The sequence below is a fragment of the Canis aureus genome, chromosome 8 (assembly GCF_053574225.1).
Source record: "Canis aureus isolate CA01 chromosome 8, VMU_Caureus_v.1.0, whole genome shotgun sequence".
Taxonomy (NCBI): Eukaryota; Metazoa; Chordata; class Mammalia; order Carnivora; family Canidae; genus Canis; species Canis aureus.
Window position 1 is genome coordinate 36,755,025 of NC_135618.1, and position 14,562 is coordinate 36,769,586.

General features: G+C 38.9%; 1 protein-coding gene across 3 annotated transcripts in view; it reads left to right on the top strand.

Moving 5' to 3' along the window:
* The first annotated feature begins 116 nt into the window (after nucleotides 1–116).
* The window catches only part of CEPT1 (choline/ethanolamine phosphotransferase 1), a 37,764-nt gene continuing 23,318 nt past the window's right edge, over nucleotides 117–14,562 (top strand). For 2 of the 3 annotated variants that reach the window (XM_077905860.1, XM_077905858.1), the window contains exons 1-3: nucleotides 117–271; nucleotides 6,936–7,344; nucleotides 12,944–13,091. In XM_077905860.1, the coding sequence (XP_077761986.1) occupies nucleotides 7,006–7,344; nucleotides 12,944–13,091 (487 nt within the window). In that variant the 5' untranslated portion in view covers nucleotides 117–271; nucleotides 6,936–7,005. Of the gene's footprint in view, nucleotides 391–6,935; nucleotides 7,345–12,943; nucleotides 13,092–14,562 lie in introns of all 3 variants that reach the window. The other variant, XM_077905859.1, reaches the window with a different exon arrangement.

Consider the following 14,562-nt stretch of genomic DNA (forward strand, 5'->3'; position numbering starts at 1 on the left):
CCCACCCCCACCCCAGGGGCGCGCTCCCCCCCACGCCCACCCCCACCCCCGAGGGGCGCGCTTCCCCCCACCTCCACCCCGAGGGGAGCGCTCACGCCCCCAGGAGCGCGCTCACGCCCCCAGGAGCGCGCCCGCGCCGCCGCGCGTTTCCGCCCCGTGTCCCTCCTTTACGGCAACGCAAAAGTGTCGCGAACAGGCCGCCGCCGCTCGCAGAGGCTCAGCCGTCTGGAGTCGGAGGTCTTATTTCTAGCCGTGTGATTCCGGGGTCGGGGTAAGGCTGCGGGGCTCGGCCCTGGGAAGATGGCCGGGTGCGACGGCCGTGCTGGGGGGCGCGACCGTCGAGAGGCTTGGCGAGCGCTGCGTGCTCTGGGGTGGGGCCCTGGAGGCTAGGTGTGTATGGGCTCGGCCCGGCGAACGCAGGGCTTCCCGGCGCCGCCGGCCCCGCGCGCGGCCTTGTGGGGCGGGTGGGGTCCGGCCCGCGGCCCGGGGGGCACGGGGAGGGGCACCCGGGGGCGGGCGCGGGCGGGGGCTGCGGGGGCGCGGCGGCGGGGCTCGGCCGGGGGGGCGGGGGGGCGAGGGAGCGAGAGCTGCGGTGGCAGGGGGGGCGAGCTGCGGGGGCGCGGGGGGGCTCGGCCGGCCGGAGTGTGGGGGGCGGGGCTGCGGGGGGGCTCGGCCGGGGGTGGGGGGGCTGCGGGGGCTGCTGGGGGCTCGGCCGGGGGGAGGGCTGCGGGGGGCCTCGGCCGGCCGGGGTGGGGGCTGCAGGAGCTGCGGGGGGGGCCTCGGCCGGGAGGGGGTGCTGCGGGGTCGCACGGGGGCGCGGCCCGCGGGGAAGCCACCTGGCGCTGCCAGGCCCGCCGCCTCCTGCGCAGGTACCCCGAGCCCCCAGCGGTAATGCACCCGGGCCGGGCGGCCTGCCTTTCGGATGCGGTGCTGGCGATTCGCCGCTGGGCCGCACGTCAACTTTTCTAGAAATTTCAGCGTACATTTACTTATACACAGCTAGGGTTTATTTCAGCAGTATTCTTTGGAGGAGGGAGGACAGGAGGGTTCCGAGGCTTGCGGGTGTTTCCAGGAACCCCGCATGAGCAGCATCTTTACAGCTAGCTGTATTCAACATGTTTTCTCCGACTCGGTGCTTGCGGTTGTGTCATTTTGCTGTTTGCCTGCTTGGTATCAAACATACAATTTTGTGTGACGGCTCTTCGTTCATTGATGAATCCGTATCATGATAGGCAGGTTCATAGTTGTGTTTCAGCAAATATCAGCGTCTTGTCTTGTGTGTGGGCAGAGAATATTGTTTCTACCCTCGCACTAGTAGGGTAGGAATGTGTTCAGTGTGTGTGTTTCACCGTCCTAAGTACATTTAGCATTACTGCTTTAGAAAATTGGTGTTCGCATAAAGTTCCAACGATTGACGTTCTAAAAGCGTTTGTTTTGCTGCATACTTGTTCTGTGCTGAGGAAAACCAGCCAGAGCCCCTGTACGACTCGTCTGCACAGTGCTTCCACTTGAGAAACGAATTTGATAAATCTGCCTCTTGGTTTAACCTGTTCTGTCCCGCCAGAGGCATCTTTATTTCTTGTCCGGTTAATAGATTGTTCTGAATGTTTACAACTTTGGTTTCATGAATTTATTCTCCTTCCTTTCCCACACCCAATCTCTTTTCAAATTTATATTGTAAACAATTAAATGTTTTTATATGTAAACTCTAAACTTTTTTATAAGCCATATTACGTTTTATTGCATATTCAATTTGTTTTCTAGGCAGCAAAAGAGTTCTTTAAGCTGGCTAAAGTGCTGCTGGTGCTGTTGAGGGTCATGCTGTGCTGCCTTTTTAAAGGGAATATGAAAATAATCTATAAAATGCCAGGCTTTTTGCTCTTTTTTCTTTTTTTTTCTTTTGGAGGAGGTTGTTTCCCTTTTTTTAAGGAATGGAAGATTTCACTTCAGCAAAACAGTAGAGCTAAATTGTATTACACAGTACTGTTTTTGCTTCCAAGTCTGCTGAAAAGGCTTTTGTTTTTCCTAACTTGTTCTGTGTATCACTTGTTAAATAATGCTGAATGTAATCCTGTGATCCTATTAGTTTTCCTTTTTTTTTTTTTTTAGACTTTTTATAATTTGCTCTGCCTTCCAAATAGTGTTGGCTATTGTACTTCACTTTAGTAGTGCCATAGAGGTTAGAAAGAGCTGTGTAGTCACTAATTCCTGTGAAAGAACTGTAAACATACTGCTGAATCAGTGCAGCTTGAAACTTGGAGCCCTTAGACTTGTGGGGGAATGGGAATTCGGGAATTTCACACTACAGGTTGGATATTGTGTAAGCTTACCTTATGCTCTGCTGAGCAGTTGGAGATTCCTTTTTTAGTGGGCTCCTTCTCAGATGTTTCCCAAAGCTGAACACAGGAATGATGTAGGCAGCATGCCATTTTCCTCAGCTGCTATAAGCACAGATGTTCTGTGACATAGATTTAGCTTTGTAAATTGTGTGTAATTTTAGTAAAGGTATTCATTAAATCTCTCCGATTATATTTTTGTACCTTTGCTGGGCTTTTCACATAAATATTCATGCCTGCACAAAGAAAATTTTTTGTTAGACCATATGTGCCCCCCCTCCTCTGGACTCCCACTATAGTTTGTTCACAGCACATTATGACTTAGCTCCTTATAAGACTCCTCTTCACCCGCCTTGAGTTTCTTGGGGTCATGGATGGCATAGTTCGGTCTGTTTCTTCAGGGTCTAGAGCAACAAGGTGCTCATTAAATACTAGATGAACCATTTTTGTTCTTTGTTTCATGAGTAAGTCCTAATTACTTAATGTTAGATATGGTAGGAAAGTTTGGAGAAAGAATATTAAGATGAGCATGGTCTCTGCATTTGGGGAGCTTATAGACCAATGTGGGGAAAAGACCAAAAACAATACAACAAACAAAAGTTCAAAATGTGATGAAGTGCTGTGAAAGGAGTATTGCACTAGAGCCAGGTTATAACAGAAAAGGGGAATTTGCTGATTACAAGTGGAAAGGTTACAAAAGCTATGGCCCTGTGATCAATATTACACTAAAATGAATTCCAGATGATGGGCAGTTTTTGAGTTTAAAATACTTCTATTAATGATTTATGAAAACATATCCTGTTAATAAACAGATTTTGTATTACAAAATTACAATTTTTTTTTATAAGCTCATTGGTGACTTTTCAAAACATCAGAACAAAATCTCAATTCTTTATCATGGTCTATAAACCTCTGCACTGTCTGGCTTTTCAGACTTTATTTTATGTCACTCTTCCATCTGATTTATTGCTCTCCAACGGTAGTGATCTCAAAGGTACTTGAACAAGACCAGCTCTTTCTTGACTCAGGACCTATTTCCTTTTCTTGGACTCTTCTTCCTCCTGCTTTTGGAATGGCTAGCTCCTTTTCTTCCTCAGAATTTGATTTAAACGCTACCTCTTCATAGATTTCAACCACTTTATCTAAAATGTGCACCCCTAACTATTTTTTGGCTCCACACTTTTCCTTATAGCACCCATCACAATGTGTAATGCTATTTGCTTGTCTACCTGTTTTTATTTTCCAATTGGACATGGGAACCAGGACCATGTCTGTCTTGTTTACTCCACTCAGTATTGGCTTGGAACTTGGAATTAATTTTCTCAGAAAATCTTATGACTGGTGGTTACCAGGATAGCCAGCAATAAATTTTAGCTCCTTTTATTATTTTAGTTCCTTATAGTGTGGCGCAGGGAAAGGACAGTTTTCTCTTCACTCTTTTAGGCATAGGCCTGACTCTAGGTAAAAAATCTCAAGTGGCTAGAATAACTTTAGTACTATTTGTTTCTCCATTTCATATTCCCATCCCACATCTTATTTCCCTTTTTCCCCATAAAGTTCAGTCATCTTGTTATAGTCACCTACCCTGTTGCACTCCCTTGAGATATGCTTACTTTCATTTACTAAAGTTCAAAAGCTCCTGTTTTCCTGAGGTGGTTTGAATGCAGTAACCTCTGGGTGTCAGATATGATCAGATGAAGGAAGAGTGGAGATGAATTTGTGGCAGTGATAGCAACCTGTTTGTTCATCAATGTGTATTGAAAGCAAAGTAGATACCTGTATGTCAGGCTTCATGTGTCTGAATTTATATTTGCAAACTTGTTGCTAATAGCTTCACAGAGACAATGTTGCCAAATTGAAATTAAAAACTCACTGGCTTTTTTATTTATGCATGAATTATGTAATGGCTAGATCTAGAAAGGTTAGTCAAAATTTAGATTTTTCTAAAAGAGAAATGAAAGGTAAAAAAAAAAAAATCTAGGTCAGAAGGGGGAAACACTCAGAAGGAAGGTATCAGTTTATCATATAATCCTGCCAAATGCTCAAACTTAAAACCATAGGATCAGTTGCTTGTAGTTGCTTAGTGCCAAAAGCAGGCCAGCACCCTCAATATGTCACTTGTTTTTTTACAATAGGAAAATGGAATGCTACAATAATAAAATATAAATTGAGATGACTAAACTTTTTATCCCATTTTAAGTTGAATTTTGCAAAAGCTGATGGATTATAGCTCACCAAACATGAAGATGCGTCTTCTAATTTGACTATAGAAAATTTGCCTACTATAAAGTTAAGTTTTTGGCAGTTATCTGTCACTTTCTTTAAAATGATCTTATAACCAGTTTGACATTAGTCAATTGTTTTGTGATACAGTTGGGCGTGTAGAAGAATTCTTTGAAATAATAGTAATTTTTATTTACCTTGGTTTGAAAATTATTTCAGTATATTTATTTCAGAGCACCTTAAGTGAATTGTGGCACTGATGATTCTTTTAAGACTTTTGAAATTTTATTTAAGGCAATTGAAAATTACAGAACTTTTTTGCTGAGCCTATTATTGAGATACACAATTGGGATTTTGGTTGTCAATGTAGATTCTTAGTGACATTGGAACTTTGGAACTCGATATGTATGGGAATAGAGACTAAGTAGTCTTGGGCATGTTTGATACTGGGTCCATTGTTGAAATGTCCTACTTTCTGTATCACCTTCTGCATTCCCATAGTGGAACATTTCTGGTAATTTCATGTTGCATTCTAGATAGCTTTCTACCAAAAGATCAAAGTACACCTCTTTTGGTTTGATGCCACTACCCTTTTAGTTCTATTGAAATCCACACCCCCCCCCCACCTGTTTGTTCTTTTATGGCTTCCATTTCTTCTGCTGTGTAACCCTAAGTTTCCTGCAAGTTCTTTATTATTTTCCTTTTTTTCTTCATACTTAATCCTTTTGAGAACTTTTCTAATTTAAGAAACAAAACAAAACTAGACTTCATCCAGAGTTGGTAACTTGAAATTTTCATCACTTGCTTAAACTCCAGGATTTGAGCTTGTCTAAAACATGTCTCCTTAAAAGTTACTGTTATGTCTTTCTAACCTCCATTTCCAGATCCCCCTTCCATCACCCTCCAAGCCAAAATAACTGGTTTTCTTTCCTAACTTCCCTTTTTTAGTCTCTGTTGATTCATGTTTTCTTCTGTTCCTTCCTCACCTTTCATGTTTAATTCCCTAAGTGCTTTCCCTTGATTCTTCCTTCTAAATAGAAATTACATATAGATTTGACTGGCTTTCACATTTTTATTTTTATCACCCTCTTTTAGGTGCTTACCATTTCAAACATTTGAAGTCATCATACTAGTTTTTGAGTGTTCTCACTACTTTTCGCTGATAAATATATTTAATTACCCTTTAATCTTGAAAATAGTTTTGTCATTATTTTCTTATGTTGCTTAGGAATTTATAATAATTATATTATCTGTAATCTTTTCTAAGTCAAGTGTAAGTACCTCAGGGATTAAACTCAGTGTCCTTTATGAACAGTCATCACTTAATACACTTAACACTTCTTACTACCTCAGTTCATCAGGTCACTTTGGTAATACATATATCCTGTCCTCTGACACTTAGGGTTGTTTTTTTTTTTTTTTTTTTTTTTTGCTCTTCATCCCTGCCTGATAGGTTGCCAATATATATCCCTTTCCACTTCATAAGTTTTTTCTTTCAGTTTATCTCAGGTAGAAATCCTATGTTCGTATGAACCTCATTTACCAGCTGTATGAGTTTGGGCAAGTTAATTAGCTCCTGTGCCTTACTTTCATTTTCTGTAAAAATGGGAATAATTAATAATCCTTACCTTCTAGATAGAGTTGTTATAAGGATTAAATGAGTTAATATATGAAATGTGCTTCGAATGTTAGTATATAAGTGCCCAATTAGCATGAAATAAAAATCTTATGTAAGACCCATGTTATTCAAATCATTCCTCTGATACACTAATTTGCTAGCTATCTTTGGGGATGCCTTTGGACCTGTTGTCCATGTATGTGAAATGATTAGGTTTAGAAATCATTTAGAAATGATTTCTAAAATCATTTCTAAATGATTTCTAAAATTTGTTCCATTATATTACTGAAATTAGTGTGAGATAGAAAAAAAATGGGAGAGGTTTGAAGTCAAACTATAAGGTATCAAGAAGCATATTACTATAAAAATCCCTTAATATTTTTCACCTGAGGGCAGCCCCGGTGGCACAGCGGTTTAGCACCGCCTGCAGCCCAGGTCGTGATCCTGGAGACCCGGGATCGAGTCCCACGTCGGGCTCCTTGCATGGAGCCTGCTTCTCCCTCTGCCTGTGTCTTTGCCTCTCTCTCTCTCTAGCTGTGTCTCTATGAATAAATAAATAAAATCTTTAAAAAAAAATATTTTTCACCTGAGGGTGAAGTTATTTGACTTCTTTTGGCTCACACCATCAGTAACAAGAACTAAAAACAAATTCCTGGTGTTCTGATCTGATAGCATTACTATTACCAGTTTGTTTTTAAAATTTACTGACATTGTTATAAATAGTGATTGACAGATGTATCTTTTTCTCTTTTTTTCAGGTAAAGATCAGCCACAAAAAGCTGTGAAACAAGATAAATTATTCTTTTAAATAAAAGGCAGCCAAGATCCATGAGTGGGCATCGGTCAACGAGGAAACGATGTGGAGATTCTCACCCGGAGTCCACTATGGGCTTCGGTCATATAAGTACTCCAGGATGTGTATTAAATAAATTGTTTCAGTTACCTACACCACCATTGTCAAGGCACCAACTAAAGCGGCTAGAAGAACACAGATATCAGAGTGCTGGACGGTCCCTGCTTGAGCCCTTAATGCAAGGGTACTGGGAATGGCTAGTTGGACGAGTTCCCTCCTGGATTGCCCCAAATCTCATCACCATCATTGGATTGTCAATAAACATCTGTACAACTGTTTTATTAGTCTTCTACTGTCCCACAGCTACAGAGCAGGTAAGATTAATTTTTTAACAGATTTGAGCATCTGTTATATACCCAAAATGCTGTAATTGGGATTCTTAGGTCCATTTTAGCTAAAGATAAGACGATTTGACAGCTACATATCAACTGCTTTGAAATATTGTGTCACCTATACTATTAATAAAGCTCATGACTACAATCTATTTTATACTCTCTGTTTATGAAAACTAGAAGCAAAGGGTAGAGTCTGATTCTAGTAGGTAAATTAATATTACCAAGGATTAATGTGTACGATATTCCTTTTAAAATTAGTTAATCTCAATATAAAAAAGTTTTAAAAAATGACTGAATTTTTTTTTAAATATTTTAAGAGCTGAATGAATGAAATCTTAGCAAAGTTTAAAATGATGAGAGAAAAAGTCTCTGGTAGTGAAATGGCACAGCTATAAATCAGTCTTAACAAAAGTGATTTGTTTCCTCTCCATTCCAGTGAGAATTGTTTGAATATCCTTTTTCTCTTCCTGTAAATATATGTGACTGATAGACCTCAGGTATATCTCTATTCTAACAAGGCAAAAGATATATAAGAAAATGTCAACATAACGCATTTCCTGTTCTGTATCCTGCAATGGCTGCTGTTAAGAAGGGGAGCAGTTACTGCTGACAAAGACTATTTTTCCTAGGCCTTCTTAAATACAAGTCTCTACTGCTGGTCCTTATTTTACCCTCTCTACTCATTACTTAAAACCAAAACTGGAAACTAGAACTCTTCATTGGAATAGGTAAATTAATGTTTATCTCTTTGGTTTTAAAATGTCCTTGATAAAAAGGAAATGAAAGTAGCTAGATAAATGGAAGAGAATCAGAAACATTTGTTGTGCCTATATTAATCCAAGTGATGAGTCCCAGATAACCAAGATAGAAGGTGATCCTCAACTAAAGGTGTCAGAGGTACCTCTGAACCATATGAACTCAAAATGGTCACATTATGGACTTTACCTTGCTTTGTGCTTGAAGTAATCATTTTTAAGTAGTCTTTTCAGATGATTTGTTCTTTGCGATAAAATTATCACCATTCAAACCTATCTATCCCTTTCTATTTCCATCAATTTATTTCCACTTATAGCTCTTAAAGTTAATGGCTACTGAACATCACAGTTACCTGTAATATTTTTTTTTAATTTTTATTTATTTATGATAGTCATAGAGAGAGAGAGAGAGAGAGAGGCAGAGACTCAGGCAGAGGGAGAAGCAGGCTCCATGCACCGGGAGCCCGACGTGGGATTTGATCCCGGGTCTCCAGGATCGCGCCCTGGGCCAAAGGCAGGCGCCAAACCGCTGCGCCACCCAGGGATCCCTATTTTTTTTTTCAATCTTCTCCCAGGTGTTCATTTCCTTCTCACTCTTGAATATTTTTAATTCCTCTTTTACTATACAAATCCAGTCCATACACATTATATGGGTATACTTCTGATTTTCTGTCATCTTATTTTGCTTTATATCAATCAGGAAACTTAAAAACCAAAAATCAGTATGGTTGTTGTGTCCTGGATTCTTTTTTTTTTTTTTTTTTTTTTTTTTTTAGGATTTTTATTTATTCATGAGAGAGAGAGAGAGGCAGAGACACAGGCAGAGGGAGAAGCAGGCTCAACGCAGGTAGCCTGACATGGGACTCAATCCGGGTCTCCAGGATCACGCCCTGGGCCGAAGGCAGTGCTAAACCGCTGAGCCACCGGGCTGCCCCATGTCCTGGGATTCTTTATCACATGCCCTTTGAACTATTTTATCTGTGGCTTATTTGAGGACCTGATAGACCCTTCCAGAGGAATTTGGTCCAGCTCTCACACATCCTTAGAGATTCAGCAGAAAAACAAGGAATTGTGTTGATTCTAAAAGAAGCCCTCCAACAATTCTAAGCTAGTTCCATGATCAGGGACTGAGGGCAAGTTCAAAGGTAGTTCAACCATTAATAGTCATTTCTTGAATACCCTAGAGTGTACCAAGTACCTACCATGTTCCTTATAGTACTTTTCTTCAGCCTTTGTACTTAAGTGATTTGGCATTATTGGAGTAATCCTAGAATTAGTTTAAATCTTTGAGGAAACTTACAGAATGGGAACTATTCTAATCAAAATTGAAGAGAAAAGAGAACTTTTCAGAATTGCTGCTAGGAAGAATCAAGGTATGATTCTGCAAGGGAATCATATGATTGAGCCACTGGTGCTCTGCAAGGGAAGGTAGTGTCCTACAAAAGCTATGCCTGGATGCATTTATAGCTGTACAGTAGAAATCCTTGTTAGGCTTTAGATCACAGTGAGTTAAATAGGCCATGGCTGTCTTCCATGGTATGTCCTTATTATCTCTGTAATCTTCAATAATTTATGTAAATTCTCCAGGTCACAGTTTATCCTTTGAAATTTTATTTTGTAGTATAAGAGAAATAAGATTATCCATTCAGAGTACCTAACATATAATATTCAACAGGTGGTTATATTTCATTGGTCAAAAACATTAAGTATGTACATTGTTCTTCCCCACAACCTCCCTCTTATTGTGAAGAGGGGTCACAATCAAGAAATTCTTGATTTCTTCTAATAATATATTATATATGGAATCACAATTTATATAAGTCCTTATTCAATTTCTTATATTGTTTTCTTTATCACTGTTTTGGAGTCAAAGAGTTCCATAAATTTATTACCCAGGGACTTTCTCATTCATTTCAGCTCTGATTCCTTTGGGCCTTGTTCCAGTGGGTGAATATTAAATTTCATATCCTCAGGTATTACGAACTTTCCATATATTTTTTGTGTTACTGATTTTTTTAATACATTAGCATTTCAGATACTGATCTTTCTAGTAGAAAAGAATGTTACTATTGTGATGGTGTCAGTGGAGTTTGCCTTTTTGTCAGAAAAAAACCTCTTCAGATAAAGGAAAAATCACCCCTTATTTTTCACATTTCTGAGGTAGAAATGTAAACTTAACCCCTTTTATGTGGATACCAAAATATCCTCATGATCTGTTTCTGAGACTATTTAAATCTCATCAGCTAGTAGCTCTGGCTTTAGTTTCATGAGTTAATTTGGAATTTATCTTGCAGTTGATGTATTATACATACGCTTCAGTTACCCTCGCCACATAAGACAGGTAAAAGAAATTGGTGTTAGCTATTTTATACACAGGAAAACCAGAACTGAGCCATGTGCTATTACCAATAAGAGCTTTAAATATGTGTGTGTGTCTCTGTGTGTGTGTTTACAACTTTTTGGAATATGATCATAAGAGTTTTTTGTTTTAATGTTCATTTTGTTTTATATTGCCAAATTTAATGTTTTTCAACTAACTCACTGAAAAACTTTAGATTTTTTTTTTAATCTAGAAGAATGGAAAGAAAATTAAAGTGGCACATTGCCCATAATCTCATTGCCCAGTTAATTCCTACTGACATTAAAAAGGAAAGGGGAAACATTACATAGATGAAAAATTCAAACAAAAGTATAAAACAAAAGTAAAATCTCTTTTACTCTCCTTCCCACGCCTTACCTCTAATTTCTCTTCTCATATATAACATAAACAAGTTTTTGATGTATCCTCCTAGAAAAAGAAAAAAAACAACACTATTGCATCAGCATAGGTACACATTTGTACATATGTAAACCCCACAGTTCTGTTTCAGAAGCTCAGTAAAACCATATTTCTTAAAATTTTTCACCTGAGTTGTCTCATATAAGAACACCTCTGCAACATTTTGCAAGTCACTTCATTGCCTGATTGTGATAAGATTTTTTGCCTATTCTGGTTCTTCCCCACCCACCTACCAGGGTGTGATGATTCCCTGAATGATACATGTGTTCCTTTATTGATTCAGTGTATCTCTCAGACTCTTAACCCAGCTGAGACCAGGCCTATTCTTGAATGAGAAAACTTTCTTCCTAAAACACTTCCAAGTTGTGAAACAGTGAAAACAAGGAAGAGATATATAAATATTAGTATTCTACAGATTGACAGTAAGAATCATCTGAAGACCACAAGACCTTGCTTTCTCTTAAAACATACGTGGTTACTATCTCAACATTTTCTAGGATTGCATGTATACTAATAGTTGAAGTTGTCTCTATTACAGACTAACACATTGCCCCCATTAAAATCCTAAGTTTAGACCCCAAGAAGTCCCTAGCTTTCTGGTCCTGTAAAACAGTATTGTCCAATAGAAATTTCTGTGATGATGGTTATGTTCTATGTCTGTTTGATCCAGTATGATAGCCATGGCCACATCTAGCTGTTGAACGTTTGAAATGTGCCTAGTGTAGCTGAGGGACTGAGTTTTTAGTTTTATTTAATTTTAGTCTAAACTAAAATAACTGCACATGTCTGATAGCTACTGTGTATGACAGTGTAGCTCTAGAGAGTTACTAGATTCCTTTAAGAGCAAGAGGAGGTAGACTCAAAGTCTGGAAGGTGGGGTTCTTAATCATACAAGATTAATCGGTCCAGTGAGCTTGCAATAAAGCATGCTTACATAATCACAGTGATTGTTTTCAGGGTTTGTAACTCTGGCTTATGCTATGGTCCTTTTGACAGCTTCAGTGTTCTAACATATGAGACTCAAAGAAAATGTTTAAGAGAAGATTCTTACCTTTAATATTGAGAACTAAATAGAATTTTGAGAGAAACCTCTTTGCAGTCAAGAATATGAATATTACTTGCAGCTCTGAGTAGTTTTAATTTGCTACTGTGGGCATTTAACACTCAGTTTAACTTGATAACTGATATTTGAGAAAATACCTTGTGATTATAGAATTTTTTTCATGGCTCAGGCATGGGAAAATAGTGAAAAGTAATATAAAACACTCTTCTATATTCTTGAAGAACAACATGTCAAATAGAAGCCCTCCTTTCTTAACACCCAACATTTAAATCTGTTATTAGTGGTTCAATTGCTGTCTGGGAAAAGAGAAATTATTCCTTGAAAATGTGACCATAAGTATTTGAAAAATAATGTTCTAAGCACTCTGTGTACTAGCTCATCATTTCGCTGGTGCTGTTCCATGGAACATTGAAGAAGTGTGTTGAAAATAGGTTACATGCTCTAATAAATTTGGAAAAAGACAGCATATCATGTCCCCCTTCTTGAATATCCATAATGTACATGAGCAACCTGAAGGGCTAGAAGTCGTCCTGCAATAGAGAAGTCTCTTTAACATTGTGTAACCCAGTGTTTCCCAGAGGAGGGTAGCATGAGATTCATTTTCTTCATGTAAGAACTGTAGACATCTTGAAAGATACAATTTGGAATAAACTATATTAGATTATTTTTTGATTGACTCTTAGAAGCTAAACGTTAAGAAGAATCTTATGGAAGTTACCTAGTCTGATCTCTTATATAACCTTATGAAGCAGTTATCCAACATCTGTTTGAGCACCTATACAAAGCACAGAATTGGATTCTTTTATACTTCCGATTGTCTCAAAAAAAGTTTTTCATTAAGTAGCCCTTGGATTCTCTCCCATAGCTTCCAACCAGTAGTACTTCTCTGGAGAATGAAGATAAAGTATCTGCAAGTAAAAATGTATCAGTGAAACATAGTAATGAATATCTTAATAACTCTTGTGTTTCTTTGTTTCACAGGCTCCTCTGTGGGCATACATTGCTTGTGCATGTGGCCTTTTCATTTATCAGTCTTTGGACGCTATAGATGGGAAACAGGCAAGAAGAACTAATAGTAGCTCTCCTTTGGGAGAACTTTTTGATCATGGTTGTGATTCACTATCAACAGGTATTGTTGATTTTTTAATGTTAATGATTAATAGTGATAAAAGTAATGTGATGAACAATGTTGGAATAAATAAGAGGTTTATGTTATGCTAGTTATCAGAATAAGTGATTTATATCAAGCTTTAAAGTTTTCAAAAGACTATAAATATGGTTAACATTTGTTCATTATTGGCTATATGGGGAAATTTAGAAATTAAGTTAATTTCTACGTAAGTTATTTTTAAACCTAAATATTATTCTTTTGGCATCTGTTGTTTTTAAAATCTTAGGGCATAGAGACACCTGGGTGGCTTAGTGATTGAACATCTGCCTTTGGCTCGGGGTGTGATCCCGGTCTGGGGAATCAAGTCCTACATGGACTCCCTGCAGGGAGCCTGCTTCTCCCTCTCCTGTGTCTCTGCCTCTCTGTGTCTCTCATGAATAAATAAATAAAAATCTTAAAAAAAAAAAAAATCTTAGGGCATAATTGTCATCATCAAAAATCTCACAAATTATAGACTAGTACAATAGTGGGAGACTAGGAAATTCGTGGTCTTTATATTTAAATGGATCTTCTGTTGATGTTTAAAATTATGTTGCTGACCTGGACTGGTAATGGACTCAGATAAAAAGACTAAAAAGAAATATACTAAAGGCAATAGATGAGTTACGATATCTTACATTATAGATCGTATAATTTTGTACTTAAAAAAAAATAATATTGTACTTTTTTTTTTTTTAATTTTTATTTATTTATGATAGTTACAGAGAGAGAGAGAGAGAGGCAGAGACACAGGCAGAGGGAGAAGCAGGCTCCATGCACCGGGAGCCCGACGTGGGATTCGATCCCGGGTCTCCAGGATCGCGCCCTGGGCCAAAGGCAGGCGCCAAACCGCTGCGCCACCCAGGGATCCCAATATTGTACTTTTTTAAAGGGAAAAGAGATTTAGAGATTTAGACCTAAATGACAGTTTCTAACTACTCTTCCTGATAGGAATACCCCATCCCCTTATGCACACACATATTTTTTTTTTAGGTTTTCTTTTGGTTTCTTGTCACTTGGCATAGCATTTAAAATATTTTTAAAAGAAACAAACAGCCCTGCGATAGTTTTACCTCTTAAACTCAGTTTGCAGTTGTAGGTTCATGTGAAAATCATTGTTTTAATACGTCCCAACAATACCCCACTTAGTAGAGGAAAGTGAGTAGCTAAGCACTTATAACTCAGTACTAAAGAAAAATTCAAGACTTCCACTGAATACAGAGGCTTGTTGGGCATCTTGAAAGGACATTATAATTGGGTGACTATGGAATGATAGGTATCCTATTTTTTAAATGATAATTTTTTTTAAGATTTTATTTATTTATTCATGAGAGATACACAGAGAGAGAGGCAGAGACACAGGCAGAGGGAGAAATAGACTCCCTGTAGGGAGCCCAATATGGGACTCAAATCCAGGAGCCGGGGGACACGCCCTGAGTCGAAGGCAGAC